This window comes from Diadema setosum, chromosome 21 (assembly GCF_964275005.1).
Source record: "Diadema setosum chromosome 21, eeDiaSeto1, whole genome shotgun sequence".
In the NCBI taxonomy this organism is placed as follows: Eukaryota; Metazoa; Echinodermata; class Echinoidea; order Diadematoida; family Diadematidae; genus Diadema; species Diadema setosum.
Window position 1 is genome coordinate 1,170,749 of NC_092705.1, and position 14,808 is coordinate 1,185,556.

The following is a 14,808-nucleotide window of genomic DNA, read 5'->3' on the forward strand; positions in this document are numbered from 1 at the left end:
ACCAAAAAGCATATATTTTGTTTTTTGAACATTCAACGAGAGCTTATTAGCTTCGTAAAGTTCATTATATCAACAACAAAACAAAAAAAAAATCCCTGTAATAGGCCTGCCTACATTATTTTCGGTAGTCCGAAAATTTGTCACTTAAAGGCATTAGGCCTATTTACAATTTGCAGAGGAACAAAAACCCAGCATTAGTGCTTTAAACTAGTTCTAAAATGTGAGTTAGGGATAGAAACAACCAATGCAAAAATGTATCCCCCCCCCAAAAAAAAAAAAAAAAAAAAAGCGGTGATTTTGCACACATCTTCATAAATTTGACTAGTACCATGGCATGACCTATGACTTGTAAATATGTTTCAGTTTCAATTTGGGTGTAGGCCTACTTTTACGTACACTCAGCAAAAAAAAATAAAAAAATAAAAAAATAAAAATATTAAAATAAACACTTTTTCAAAGGCATATTTTGCATAGAAGATTTTGATAAAAATGTTTGTGTCATAATAATACCTCATTAAAAGTTATTTCTTTGGCTGTCGACCTGGTAGGTTAATACAGAGACATTTTAAACATGGGTGAACACATTCGTTTTTGTCTTCCTAGGCACTAAAGTAAAAATTGCAAAATTTTACATGTAGTGATTCATTTGGCAACTTGCCTTCAAGATAGCAATGGTATAACAAAAGACAAATTCAACACAATGAGAGACATGAATAAATAGCAAAAATAAAGTTTTTGTTCCCTTGCATCTCTTTATATCCTCAAACAAGAACAAAGTAGGAAACTAATTAAGAAGGAGTAGAATTTTCTGTCAGGTCAAATTGAAATGTAAAAGAGAGTAAGATGCAACAGTGGTATAAATCATTTTATTACTTTAGGGATTTAAAAAATCATTAGACAAATTCGAGAACCAGTTATCATATTCAATGTGCTAAATTCGAAATAACATTTCAAGTTTTTATCATTTTTGTTGATATTGCCTCTTTTCTAATGTCATTTGAATTTGTGTTTGACAGAAGATTCTCCATTTTCTCCATTATTTTTTGCTTTTCTTTATCTTTGGGGCTGCAAAGACATTGTCATTATATAGAGATCAATGAGTAAATTTTCATAACATTAATTTGTGTTTCCTATTGTGATGGATTTGTCTAATTTGTTCTCATTGTTGTGTGAAAGAGCACATACGCATACTGATGAGAAATTGTCCATTATTTTTTTTTTCAATTTTTACTTTTGTGCCTTGAAAGAGAAAAACTTCCATTTCTACTGACCTACCAAGTTAATAGCCAATTAAATTGCCTTTAACATGGTAGTATAAAGCATTTTAGCCTAATATTCTATGAGAAGTGTGAGCTTGAAAAAGTGTTTACTTTCTTCTTTTCTTTTCTTTTTTTTTTGCGGAGTGTATTTTATATTTTATTATATTATATATATTATATGTAATATCTAGGCCTATATAGTGTACGAATAATTTCCATAATGGACAATAAAGGTAATGAATCAATCAATCAATCAATCAATAACGTTGTTAGAATTTTACTGTGTGTATAAATTATCTAGGCATAATAATATTATAGAATAAAAATACGGTGTGTCCTCTTCAAATTGGCAATAAGCCTAAGTGGTCATCTTCATTAGTGATCTACTTTCCAACAAATGTGTTTATCTTCACTCGCTGACTCTGGTGCAGGGAAAAAACTAAAGGCCGGGTCAATTTCATTTGCTTGAAGTAGTTCCCTTCACTCTACTTCCCAACAATGGCAGCTGAGGTAAGCAGAGTATAGATACTTTAGACCCTTTTATTTTCGAGAGTCCAATGTTTACTCAGTTAATGTTTTCGGAAACGAAAAATTATCTGTCGCGTCTCTTACAATGTAAGTACGTTGAATGCTCGTGTATATGTAATGTGGATGCGGTACCATATTCTAATAAGGAAACCCGCCTCTGAATTGGTGCGGGAAGGTCTTTCTGTGCATTTCATGGCGTACAGCTTGGTTTTAGCCAGTTCGAGATATATAGATTCGTCTAACGGGCCCGCGTTAGAGCTAGGTCTAGTCGAATACAGTGTAATTTACCTATAACGTTATAATGTAACAAAAGGTGTTTGATGGATACGAAACTCGAAAGTAAATTTGCACTAGGCCTAGCACCCACACACAGACGTCAGTGCAGTGATGATATTCATTGTCAAATTTGATTTTGCAAAATAGTGTAGACGTGGCTCTAACGCCAACATTAACGTTAGCGAGTTTAACACAATAACAGTAAATAATCCTTTACATTAGCTGGATCAGCTGGATCTGGGCCACTGAGTGGAAGGATTGCTTGTTAAATCTTCTTGAATTTTCCTTTGTATAGCTAGATGTCGACTTTGAGTTTTTAAAACATTGAATATACATGTAAGGAATCCATACTCAGTCTAGTCAGTGTCACTCTTCTTCTGTCGTTGTCAATTTGATTTGTTTTATGGTTTCTTTTCAATCAGCAATTTTCTTTCTTTCTTTGAATTTCTTCCATTTGAAGGAAAGAGAAAGAGCTGCAAAGAAAAAACTACAGTATTTCCTGGCCCAGATGCTAAAAATGGGGTGTGTGAAAGTGAGTATTACATGTAACTTAGTAACTAGTGCAGACCTACCAAGACAAGTTTCATGCGAGTTTTCTACTTGATGTGAGAGTCCCACCTCAGGGGTCTTTCTCATGCTCACATGCCTGACAAGCTTTTTCTCACTGCAAAAACTTTTTGAAAAACAAACAAACAAGAATGCGAGCAGACGCTCAAATATTGCACAAACAACCACCTAAAAAAACCAAACCAAACCAAAACAAAACATGGATTTCTAGCCACCATTATATTGCAACAATAATAAAAAAGTGTATATTTTACATAAACAATGCATCATATTATACCATGATATACAGCTTGAAAATGCTAAACCTCCTTACTGTGAGATGGGGCACTAGTAATAGTATATATAGAGTATTAAACAACTGTTTGTGGGCAGGGTGTCTATTTCTGGCAGGGGCACTTTCATTCCTCAATAAAACAGATAATAAACATCATGTTTGCTTAGTCCCACTTTAGAACACAAGCAGGAGCAGTTACTCACAAGTGTTATGGGAAGTAACACCTGATTGGGCCTTTTCATCGATGAATAAGATGGCCCCTGCCGCAGATAGGCACCCTTTACAAAGCCTGCTGCAGAGAGGGTGTTTTACTCTATTGCATGATAAATTCTCATACCTAGCTGCTCTCTGGCCTGGCCATCTCTGATTATAACTACACTTGTACATATAATGTATGTTTTTGAAATGGACCACATACTGTGAAGGCCGTGTCACACCAGCCTTGCGTGCGACTTGCAAAGAACAATTTTGACTACCCGGAGGTCCCCGTAGATATCCGCACATGACAGTACCTAGCATGTATCTCAAAAGTAGTCGCCCGGAGGTGCGCACGCATATTCTTTTACCCGCAACCGTGTTTAGGCCCTGTCACACCTTTCCGGGCAAGCTACTCGGGCTTGTTACGTGTAGGGATTTTCTAGCATACCGGACATTCCTGAGGGCGGAAAAGGATTTGTACGAGTCAGCGCATGTGTCTTACTTGCTGGACGCGTTATACTTGCGAGTATACTGTGTGACCTTTGTACCAGTCGCGTGGGGGCTGACAACTTAGTGAAGGAATTCCTCTAATGGAATGGCTGAAATCTCACAGAATTTCATTATCTTGGCTGCATACGGGACTGCGAAGTACCTGCGTTGGAATTGCCCGGGAAGTACTACCGCTACGGATCTCCTACTGGCGTTCTGCGTGAACCTCTACGGGCACTCCCGCGACTCACCCGGAAAAAGTTTTGGTCATGCTCAAAACTTGGCTGCGGTTAAATCGGACTTGCGTGAGCACCTCCAGGCAACTACGCGCTAGATACTGTCAGGTGCGGACCAACTGCGGAGAGCTCCTTGGAGTAAATTTGTTTCCCCGCAAGTCAAGCCGCAGAAGTTCCCCCGTACGGTATGACAAGGCATGAATGAAAATTGCAAACATTCTTGTTCGCCCGCTGAAAATCTTCTACATGCTGGAAACTACCTCCTCGCCACAAGCCCGCGTTATGGTGTGACACGGCCTTTACATGTACCTCTTAAGCCATCAGATGCCACCTACCTGTAAATATCATTTCAACAGTCATGACCAGTAAGTGCTGTTTTGGTTATTCTGCTATGTAATTCAGTTAATTACTGGTATAAGAAATGTTTAAAGTTACTTTAAAGGGGAAGGCTAGTAACTGATCAGTGGGAATCAATGGAAATGCTGGGAGATGATTGTTCCAATCCTTATGGGATTCATTCAAGAGTTCATTGTATATCTATTGTTGTGTGAAAATGATTTGCTTCAGAACGGTCTCATATTCAAGTAATGTGCAGATTAATGCTCCGTCACTGACCAGGGACGCTAACCTGGAAGCATTAAACTGCATATTATTTGAATATGAGACCATTCTGAAGCAAATCATTTTCACACAACAATAGATATACGATGAACTCTTGAATGAATCCCATAAGGATTGGAACAATCATCTCCCAGTATTTACACTGATTCCCACTGATCAGTTACTAGCCTTCCCCTTTAACAATTGCGTTTGTAGCAGTTTACCATTTGCAATATCTCTGTGTTTGTGTCAGGCAGTGATATCTGCTCGTTTCCACTGATGCTTTCTTGGAATCAACCACTTTCAGGTTGCATTCCAGCATTATTTGAAGAATTCTCCACGACAGTTTTACAAAGGTTGTGCACAAAAGACACTTTAAAGAGCAAATCATACAGATATTGGTCTTTTTAGAGGTGCAATGATATGTAAAACTTGACATCCCCGCAGAAGTTATATTTTCCTCAAGAGAGTATAATCCCAAAGCACTCAGCGCTGAGGGGAAAAGTGTAACTCCCAAGGGACTGTAGTTTAGTGTTTATTACAATGATAGACAAGTCAATATTTGTTATATCATATCGTCTACCATACAATAGTGTATATAAATATTGTTTCTTTCTAGCCCCATCAGCAGCCAGTCAAATTCGGGAATTACATATGTACAATGCATATCACCTGACTTAATGTAACTGCAAGCAATATTTTCAACACTATCGATCCTCACTGCATTAGTCACAAGATTACATCATGACCTATTACTGACTGATATTTTTGTAGACCATTCAATATTTGTATTACTGGTAAAGGAAGCTTCTTGTACTACACGTTTAAATACACTGCAATGTTGTTTACCTTTTAAAAGATATGGTTAAGTTAAAGAGTTGATTTGCTTTCAGATTTTGTTTTGAATGTTGTAACTTTTTATACTGAACAGGGCTTCAAGTATTTCAACACTTACATGCGAGGGAGAGAAGAGATGATATGTACTGTTCTCAATGATGATGAAGTGGTGAGTGTTGACTAAGTTTTGTCATTGACTTGCAGCAAACGGGTGAACTACCCCGGAATTTCTTCTTTTTTTTTTTTATTTCACTAGCGAGTCTCCACAGCAGTATATGCACGCATGCATGTCACATTCATGTTGTGATCAGAGTTAATGTTTTAGCATGTTACTGACTTTATGAATAATAATAATAATAATAGTTAATATTATTAGAGCGCCTTTTCCACTGGATATAAAACGTTATGAGATGTCATCCCTGGTTGCCACAGGAGATAAAATATATATACAAATTACCAGGCTGTGACAGTATAAGTCCAGTGCATATATAGGTATATCAAAATAAGTAGATCTTCAAATTTTGTTTGAAGTGATCGAGTGTTGGTGATGATTTCAGAAGAGGAGGGAGCTTATTCCACAGCCTGGGAGCTGTAGAGGATTGCATCGCCAGCTAGTTTGTTTGTGCGATAACACCCTGCTCATGAAATTTGTTCAAATAAAACCCCCATGAAGTGTATGGAACATCCAGTAAGTTGCACCTGGTGAACTCAGTTCAGTACTCTCTTGTTAGTAGACACACAGCCAATGAGACAAACACATATCAAACTTTGTATACTCATAGATGAAACAAACGCCTGTGCACATTTAGAAAGCATATTCTGTTGATGTCGCCTGAAATAGTTACTTGTTGTGTTTGTTTCTTTATTTTTTAAGTGTTTACTTACAGCAGTGTGCTTGTACTGAAGTCAGATTTGCTTATCAGTGTGATTATTTTGTGCCAATTTTCGTGAAGGACAACTTTCATCAAAAACCAAAGCATGACATATATATACATGTATATATATATATTATGTAAATAATCACATAAGGATGGAAAAAATATATTCAGGAATCATGTTGTCACTAACAAGTCATCAGTTTATGTAACTGCATAAATGACGCTCTAACTCAAAACATCTTGTGTTGAATTTCATACAGGTTAATATGCTACAATTTGTATGTCAGACTACAAAATAACATCTTTACTAATGCTAGATGCATGTCTGTTATTACTCTGATAGAATCCAACAAATTTTCTTTATCTGCAGATGTTAAGAGCTGCACCCCAATCTGCTGTTGACAAGACCAGATTTTCTTTCAGTAAAACTCAAAGTGGCAGCTATGATGAACTACCACTGGAGCAGTAAGTACATACGTGTGGTTACTCAGAGAAATTTGGTGTTGTTTGCATTTGTTGCATTTGTTGCATCTCATAAATGTTGAGGGTTTGTATGTGTGTATGTGTGTTTGTGTGTGCATATCCTCACATCCTTGACTCCTGACAACATGAGACTTGACTTTCTTGACTTAAGTCAGGTACTAGTAGTACAAATGTATTCCCGAGATTCATAGATGATGTCCCTCCAGCGCTCTCTGTTCTCCATTACACTCGCACTGTCATTTGTGTCATGCAGACCAGTGTCATTTCTGAGTGTGTGTCTAGGTATGTGTGTCAACAGCATGAGGGCATGAGAGTATGATCTAATGCACATGTAAAACCAGAAACATTTGCGGCATGAAATTTTTGTAAACTGGAGCCGACAGCCTTTTTTTGCAGCGTCAAACTTTTGCAAATTGCTTCTTGCATTCAATGCATTGTGTAGACAAAATCTTTCCTTAGATGCATTTTACATAATTTGCGAATCTTGCCCCCTCACAAAATTCGCAGAGTTTCATGCGCACAAAAATTTTCTGGTTTTACTGTAAGTGGATGCAGCTTTATTTGCTATCATTTTTTTATATAAGTCTGTCTTGCATGTAGTACACAGCAATTTTGAAAAACTACTAATATGTCATGATTGCAATAAAATCACATTCACAGGATTGTAAATCTTTGTACACTTCATGTAATGTGGAAACCATTTATGTCCTTCATTGCCACTTCACAGCTTAGTTCATTTGTCTTTCATGCATGCATAATTTGTTGTTTGTTTGTTTGTTTTTTTCTGAATCATCCTCATTCCAGAAAAGAACTGCTTTTATCACAGAACACACAACGAAAGTGAGTATCATTTGTCTCACAAGTTTTGAGAGTAATTTCAGAATGCATTTCAAAATGCAGATGAGTAGACCTGTTACTAAGTTATTTAATTAACCCAATTTGCCATTTCAGAATTGGAAATGTAAATTCAGCAGGGGCTGCATTTGACAACCTGTCCATAATCAAACTGACCCAATGAAAGTTTTCAAAGCATCTGATGAATTTGCAGTGCTAACTGAAGTGCTTTTTTTGTTGTTGTCAGATTTACAGTGGAAGCTTTGTATCAACATACAGGACTTTTATTTTGATCATACTTTAATAGAGATATCCCTGTTGTTAGCATACTGTGCACCACCATTTGCCATGAATGGAACGGTCTTATGAATTACAAATGTTGCAAGCCTCTATAGACCTGTTTGGTTTGGGCACTATGGCTATATGTTTCATGTAAATGTCTATTTCAGCCATAAGGGGGGGGGGGGGGGACTTTAACATGTCTGATAATAGTTAACTTATGCGCCAACATAGTAATGCACCTGACCCATTGCATAACTCATTGAATCATCTTTTCTTCTTATGTTGGAAGCCCTCCAATTATGGCCAACATTTCTCAATGTTTTATAACCAAATACAGCTGCAGGTCTATTGGCAGATAACAATGTGTACTATGTTTCCTCCTTTTTTTTTTTTCCAGTTGAACTTTAATGGTGCCATTGACTTCATTTGTTATCATGCGATCTATCAATTCTTGAGGGGACATTAACCAATTGAAGACGGACTGATTTTGCTACAATGCGCATTTCCCATACACACCTGCCCGAGTGTACTCCGGATTCGTCCTCTACTGTTTAATATATTGAACATTGTCTCATACTACTGTAAACATACCTTTTTGTTCATTGAGACACTTGTACATTCAGGTGGAATTTCACACCATTTGTATTTTGTAATGTTGATGTGTGAAATTTTAATGGAAAATATGAAACAAATTGAAATTGAAAATTGAAATTGAAATATAATTGCAGTTGATTATTTCTCTCTTTATCTTCTATCAGGTTGAGTGGATTTGGTTACATGGATATTGGCTTGCCCCCTGCCTCTCCTAGTGAGCGTGAAATAGGTCCTATTGTAAGTACTCCAAGAATAAATTGTTTTGTAAACATATGAGAATGAGAATGTCGTTGTGTAACCAACATTTTCATTTGCCTAAATTACCATCATTTGGGATTCTTTCCTCCATGTTTTTAGTTGATAAACAGCTGCATTAAAAATTGAAAGATATTGGGATGGTGTCAAAGTAGAAGGCCTTAAATCAACAACATAGGCCATCACATGTGGAATACCAGTAGATTGGTGGTTATAACCTGCTGGTATCAGTGTCAGCAAACAGATATTCCAGTCAGATGTAATTCATCCTGAGTTCTTGACTGTGTGGTGTCAGAGTTTGTGATATGACATTGTTGATCGTGCAGTTTTACTTGTCTTTTTGTACTGTGTCTTCTCCTCTGTGAAGCTCGATAGGCATAACATTGTGGGAATATGAGACTTCATACCCAGTGAGTAAAAAATGTCTAGACTCTGACAGACAAACCTATGAAATACGGTACAAAAAAATCATGGAAAATTGAATTGAATTGTATTGAATTGATCAAGTAATCAGAGATTAACATTTATGTACATAAATGTATGTATTGACTGAATGAAGGAAAGGAGGAATATGAAAGTAAAACCAGCCAAGTGGTCTTTGCAGTTTACTTTGTGAACCTTAAGGTTTTACCCAAACAGGCAGTCAAAGCATGTGTTAAAGGTCATACATCCCTTTTACAAATGTCACAAGCTTTTGCATGGTTAAAGAATAATGTCTTCCAACATTTTGTATAAAATCTTAGGGTAATACACCTTTGAGTTTGTTCTTGTTTAAAATTAAAAACTAAACCCATGTCACTCGAAAATATGCTCCCCCTTTGTAAGGAGAACAACGGTTGGAATTTTTAGGGTCTGAATAAACTCACTGGAAATCTATGAAATTGTTCCCCCTCGCATCATGAAAAAGTTTCCTGTTTTATCATTCTGAGGAAAGGCCTAAATTGCCTACCTCTACAGTATACCAGCTTGTGAAAGGAATCCAATTTTCAGGGTTGCAACAGGGACGCAAGAACTTTAATATTGTTGCTTCTTTGACCAATCCTATACTGTTAGAGCAAGGAGTCCACTCTGTTCCTGTTAGCTGGTTACGGCAAGTATTCCTGCCCCTACGTCTGGGTGAGAAGCAACCATGAGAGACTGATCAAGCTATCGGACAATCCTTCTTTCTCCAAGGACAGTCCTCTCAGGCTCAAATCCACTGCCATGTGGGCAGAAAAGGGTTAGTCTACTTTCCAAACATTCAGTCTTTTATATATATGAGAAACTTGGTTTTCAAGTGGGATGTGATATGATGAAATCCTTTCTTTGTAACACTTTTTTTTTTTTCTGTGGGCATAATGAGACATGTTCCTTTGAATATAGTCACTTTGAAAATAGCAATATTGTCCAGTACCAAGGACTGTTTTATTCAGATTTTCCATTATACCTTTGACTAATTTGCTTGTAGAGTCATTTTTGTTGCAATTTGTGCTGAGTTACTGATCATGTAGAAATAGTGTAATATTTCATGAATTTTATCTAGCAGCAATAGGAAGAGAAAGTACAGACTTTTACTGAAGACTAAATATTTTAATATTCATTTTTATAATGATATGTTGCAAAACGTGTGGGTAAGTTAGGTCATCTAATCTCAATTTGTATACTGTAGTTATCTTTTGCTAAAATTCTGGCCTTCATATTTTTTGTTCATTTTGGTTGATAAATGTGTCATCCTAATGTATGTTCATATGTTTTGTTGTTGTTGGTGGTGTTTTTGTTATTGTTATTATTGTTGAGCTATTGTGTATGAACACACACACACACACACACACAATATGTGTTTATGAATGTGTGACGAAACCAATTTTCTGTGCCATGTTTTTATATATAATTTGGACAAATAAAGAAATTAATTGAAATAAAGAAATTAAATGAAATATTTAATCAAAGTCATTGAATGCAGAATTTTACTATTTGCAACAAAAACATCTTATAGACCTCTAGGCAAAGCCTGTAAAGACAATGCTATAATGTGTAGACAGTGAACTTTATTATTATTTTTCTTTTTTTTTATTCAAATTGCTCAACTTTTTAATTCATTAATTCTTTATTTCATGCTTTATTTTATTTATTTTGTCTCCAATTCACTTCGGATTCAGACGTTAAAGTTTGGCAGATCCTGGCAGAGTTGGTGAAGCTGTGCACACGCCCCGCCCCCAAGAACCCCTTTGAAGTGGACATAGATTACTTTGAGGGTTTGGAAAGAGGTGAAAGAGTCATTGCCTTGGGTGCCATGGCCTACTTTCTTCAATGTGTTGTTTCTCAGGGCAGTGACAGGTCCTTCAGTGGTCTGGGTAAGTAGCCTACTGGTCACTTACATTTTTATACATTTTTTTTTCTTTCAGACAGCTCTGATAGTTGTTTGATAGGTTAAGTAGCTGTAGCCTCTTTATTCACACTCCTATCATAAGATTGTGTCGCTGCACCTTGTTTCATGTAGCATAAGATTGTCCTATCCTTTGGGACACAAACAATGAGGGAAAGCAGTGACATTACAGTGGTGATATTGGAACTGTTGGTAGGGGATAGCTATACCCAAAGGATGGTACACACAACATACCTCTTTCTACCTGTTCAGAGTGATTTTTAGTAGCCACAAAGTGCCATAAAGTTAGCTGACTGATATTTTTAATATGTTCACAGAGCACTTTAAGACGCTATTGGCTTGGTGGCAATGGCCCTCTTTGGCCAATCACAGGATGGGAGGGGAGGTGGGCAACCTTCATTGCGTGCTGGCCCTACAACATCCACTTTGTGAAGTATACATTTTTATCTTGAGGTTACTGTGAGATGCTCAAAGCATTCAAGGATGCTGGAAGGAAACTAAGAAAATAAATTTGTTCCTTGATTCCTAAAGCAGGGTGGTCCACAACTTGAAATTTGAGCATGTTGCAAACTCTGAATGTGAGAGTATTGCGAAAAGTGTATGTGCACAGAGTGCACATCACAAGCGGGCAATATTTTGCACACTTTTTCTTTGTTGTTCTGCTTACAATTGATGTTCTGTCTCATGTTTTGTGCACAAATTTTCTGAGTAGTTCCATGTTTCTCAAGTTTTGCACATGTTTGATTACATTTTATTTTGAGCATGTTGCCAATTCTTGAGGATGTTGTGTAGCATGTTGCTGGCTTTTTAGGATGTTGCACAAAATTTGAGCATGCCACAGTAACATGTTCAAATCCCTTGTGGACCACCCTGACCTAAGCTTGATTAAACGACGACGGCGACAACAACAACAACAACAACAACAAGTTGGAACAATTGTGTTCTGACCTGACACCAAATGGTACATTCAATAGGGAAGGGCACAAAATAGTAGAAAAAGACTTTGAAAAAGATTGTGGGCAGTTGGCAAATTGTGCAGCTGTAAGGTAAGATAACATATTAGTCAGTAGATTTAGATTACCGGCTACAAATATATATGATATATTTTAAGGGTAGTCTTACCAACCGTTTTTCTCTACCCCTTTTTCTTTGATGCTTTCTGAACTAGTTGTGGATGACCTGCGAGAAATCCAGCGATGGCATCTTAGGGAGTTCCAGCAGTTGTTGCAGGAGAACATGGCATCTCACAAGCAGGACCAGCTGAGACAGAGGCAGACCAGTGGGGTGGAGCAAACTAAGAGGGCATCATCATCATCATCATCAGGAGCCAGGAGGGCGGGGCAGGGCGTGTCGTCACCCAGGGGACCAGGTATGGCTGTTAGTCAGAGCCGTCAACCCCCGGGTGGGGCACGAGGGGTAGGGGGAAGGGCAGTGACTTATGGCAGGCCAGGTCAAGCATATTAAGCAAATTTTTTCTACCCAATTAACCTTTTTTAGCACTTTTATACTGAGCACCTGTCTTTGAGCATAGCTCAATTTGATACTTATTGAATAGCATACCCATGTAATTAAATCTGTCCAGTGAACTCTATGTATCTGTGTAGGCTGTGTCTTCTCTCTATCTCTGATGGTTTTCATTGACAGGTTTGACTACATAACGTGGAAGGGAATAGGTACTGATGATTAACCCAGAGCACTCTAAACTATTACTAGAAGATTATACTGGCATCGAGTCTGCTGGGTCACAGTGCTGAGGAAAAATTAACCCTTTCAATGTATGAAAATAATGTTGCAGATATTTGATGTAATCTTATTTTGAATATCTTGATATGCTCCTCAGTAGGATTCATTGCATTGAATGCACTTCTCTGAAAAGAATATAACTTATGGTTGCATTTTGGAGCAAGTCTTCATTGAATGAGAAATACTATATTGAAGAATTAACAAGTCAATTTGTCTACTGTTGAAATACACCTGTGTGAAGTTTGTGGTCATGAATGGAATTTTGCCCTATTTATAACTTATGTAAGATTACACTCACAGAAATTGGTTATAGCAGATGGCAAGAAGCTGATTCTAGCTATTTTTGTTTTGTTTGTTCTGTTTGTTCGTTCGTTTAAATATTGCTTAGCTCTTTAAAGTACATATTCTCATAACTGTCTCCAGGTATTTGAAAATGAATGTTAAGGAGAATAGAAGTCAACAGGATATCTTGTTAACATGAAGATAGTGAGGCTACATTTGTCAATTCATGCAAATCTGAATAGAATGAGGCAGAATGAACAAAATATTTACTCTTTTGAATCACTACATTTTTACATATCACTGAGCCATTCTAAGTCATCTGTATGGAGCAGCTAGATGGAAACCCCTTTATAACAAGGCTTGTCGGGACTGCCGATTTTACCATTTTATAGCAGGTACTTGTTAACATACAAGAAAGAGCAGCTCATTACAGTAATGGAAAAGTGAGACTACTGAATTCACCTCAATAAAAGCAATACCTTGTTGTAAGCAAGCTCATTATAACAATGTGTCCCCATACTTGAACTCTTAGATAGCACTCATATGACTCGCACAAAATACCACAAAAGTTTGGTATTGTTGCTGAAAGTCCTCAGGACTGGCAGTTTTCATTGTCATATTGAAATTTTGATACAACGAAAGGGAATTTTTGCGCCATAGATGGTAGTGATAATAATTTGTGACCTGAAGTTTTACTGCATTGTAACAGAATTTTGTTATACTGTAAAGCAAGAAATTTTTATGGCATGAAATTTTCTTGAATTGCCACTGGCATTCATTGAATATACTGTACGTGTAGTGTTGACAAGAACTTTCATGTGGATTTATTGTCCCCGCCGAACGAGTTCGAGCAGGGGACTATGAAACGGGCTCCGTACGTGTGTGTGTCCGTGTGTCCGTCCGTGCGTCCGTGCGTCCGTGTGTCCGTCCGTGCGTCCGTCCGTGCGTCCGTGCGTCCGTGTGTGATCAAAATGTTCAAAATGCTACTCCTTCGCCATTTCTAACCCGATTTTGATTCTGTTTGCTTTATATGATAGCACTACATGGGAGCTTTGAAACTTCTATAAAGAATTTCAGTTGTGACCTTTGACCTTGACCTTTGACCTATATTGTACATTTTGCTTCAAAATGCTACTCCTTCGCCATTTCTAACCCGATTTTGATTCCGTTTGCTTTATATGATGGCACTAGGTGAGGGCTTCAAAACTTCTACACAGAATTTTGACCTTTGACTTCTTTGACCTTTGACCTTGATTTTTTGCCTATATTGTACATTGGCTACAAAATGCTACTCCTTCGCCATTTCTAACCCGATTTCGATTCCGTTTGCTTTATATGATGGCACTAGGTGAGGGCTTCAAAACTTCTACGCAGAATTCTGACCTTTGACTTCTTTGACCTTTGACCTTGATTTTTGACCTAAATTGTACATTTTGCTACAAAATGCTACTCCTTCGCCATTTGTAACCCGATTTCAATTCCGTTTGCTTTAAGTGATGGCACTTGGTGAGGGCTTCAAAACTTCTACACAGAATTTTGACCTTTGACTTCTTTGACCTCTGACCTTGATTTTTGACCTGTATTGTACATTTTGCTATTAAATGCTACTCCTTCGCCATTTCTAACCCGATTTCGATTCCGTTTGCTTTATGTGATGGCACTAGGTGAGGGCTTCAAAACTTCTACACAGAATTTTGTCCTTTGACTTCTTTGACCTTTGACCTTGATTTTTTACCTATATTGTACATTGGCTACAAAATGCTACTCCTTCGCCATTTCTAACCCGATTTCGATTCCGTTTGCTTTATGTGATGGCACTAGGTGAGGG

At 37.3% G+C, this 14,808-nt stretch overlaps 1 protein-coding gene across 1 annotated transcript; it reads left to right on the forward strand.

The window, feature by feature from the left end:
* Positions 1–1,683: 1,683 nt before the first annotated feature.
* LOC140244741 (uncharacterized) lies at positions 1,684–12,504 on the forward strand. Its single transcript, XM_072324353.1, has 9 exons — positions 1,684–1,769; positions 2,524–2,595; positions 5,359–5,433; positions 6,513–6,607; positions 7,430–7,465; positions 8,500–8,572; positions 9,644–9,809; positions 10,729–10,923; positions 12,124–12,504. The coding sequence occupies exons 1-9, from the start codon at positions 1,758–1,760 to the stop codon at positions 12,417–12,419; spliced, it is 1,020 nt and encodes a 339-aa protein (XP_072180454.1). The 5' UTR covers positions 1,684–1,757; the 3' UTR covers positions 12,420–12,504.
* The last annotated feature ends 2,304 nt before the right edge of the window (positions 12,505–14,808 follow it).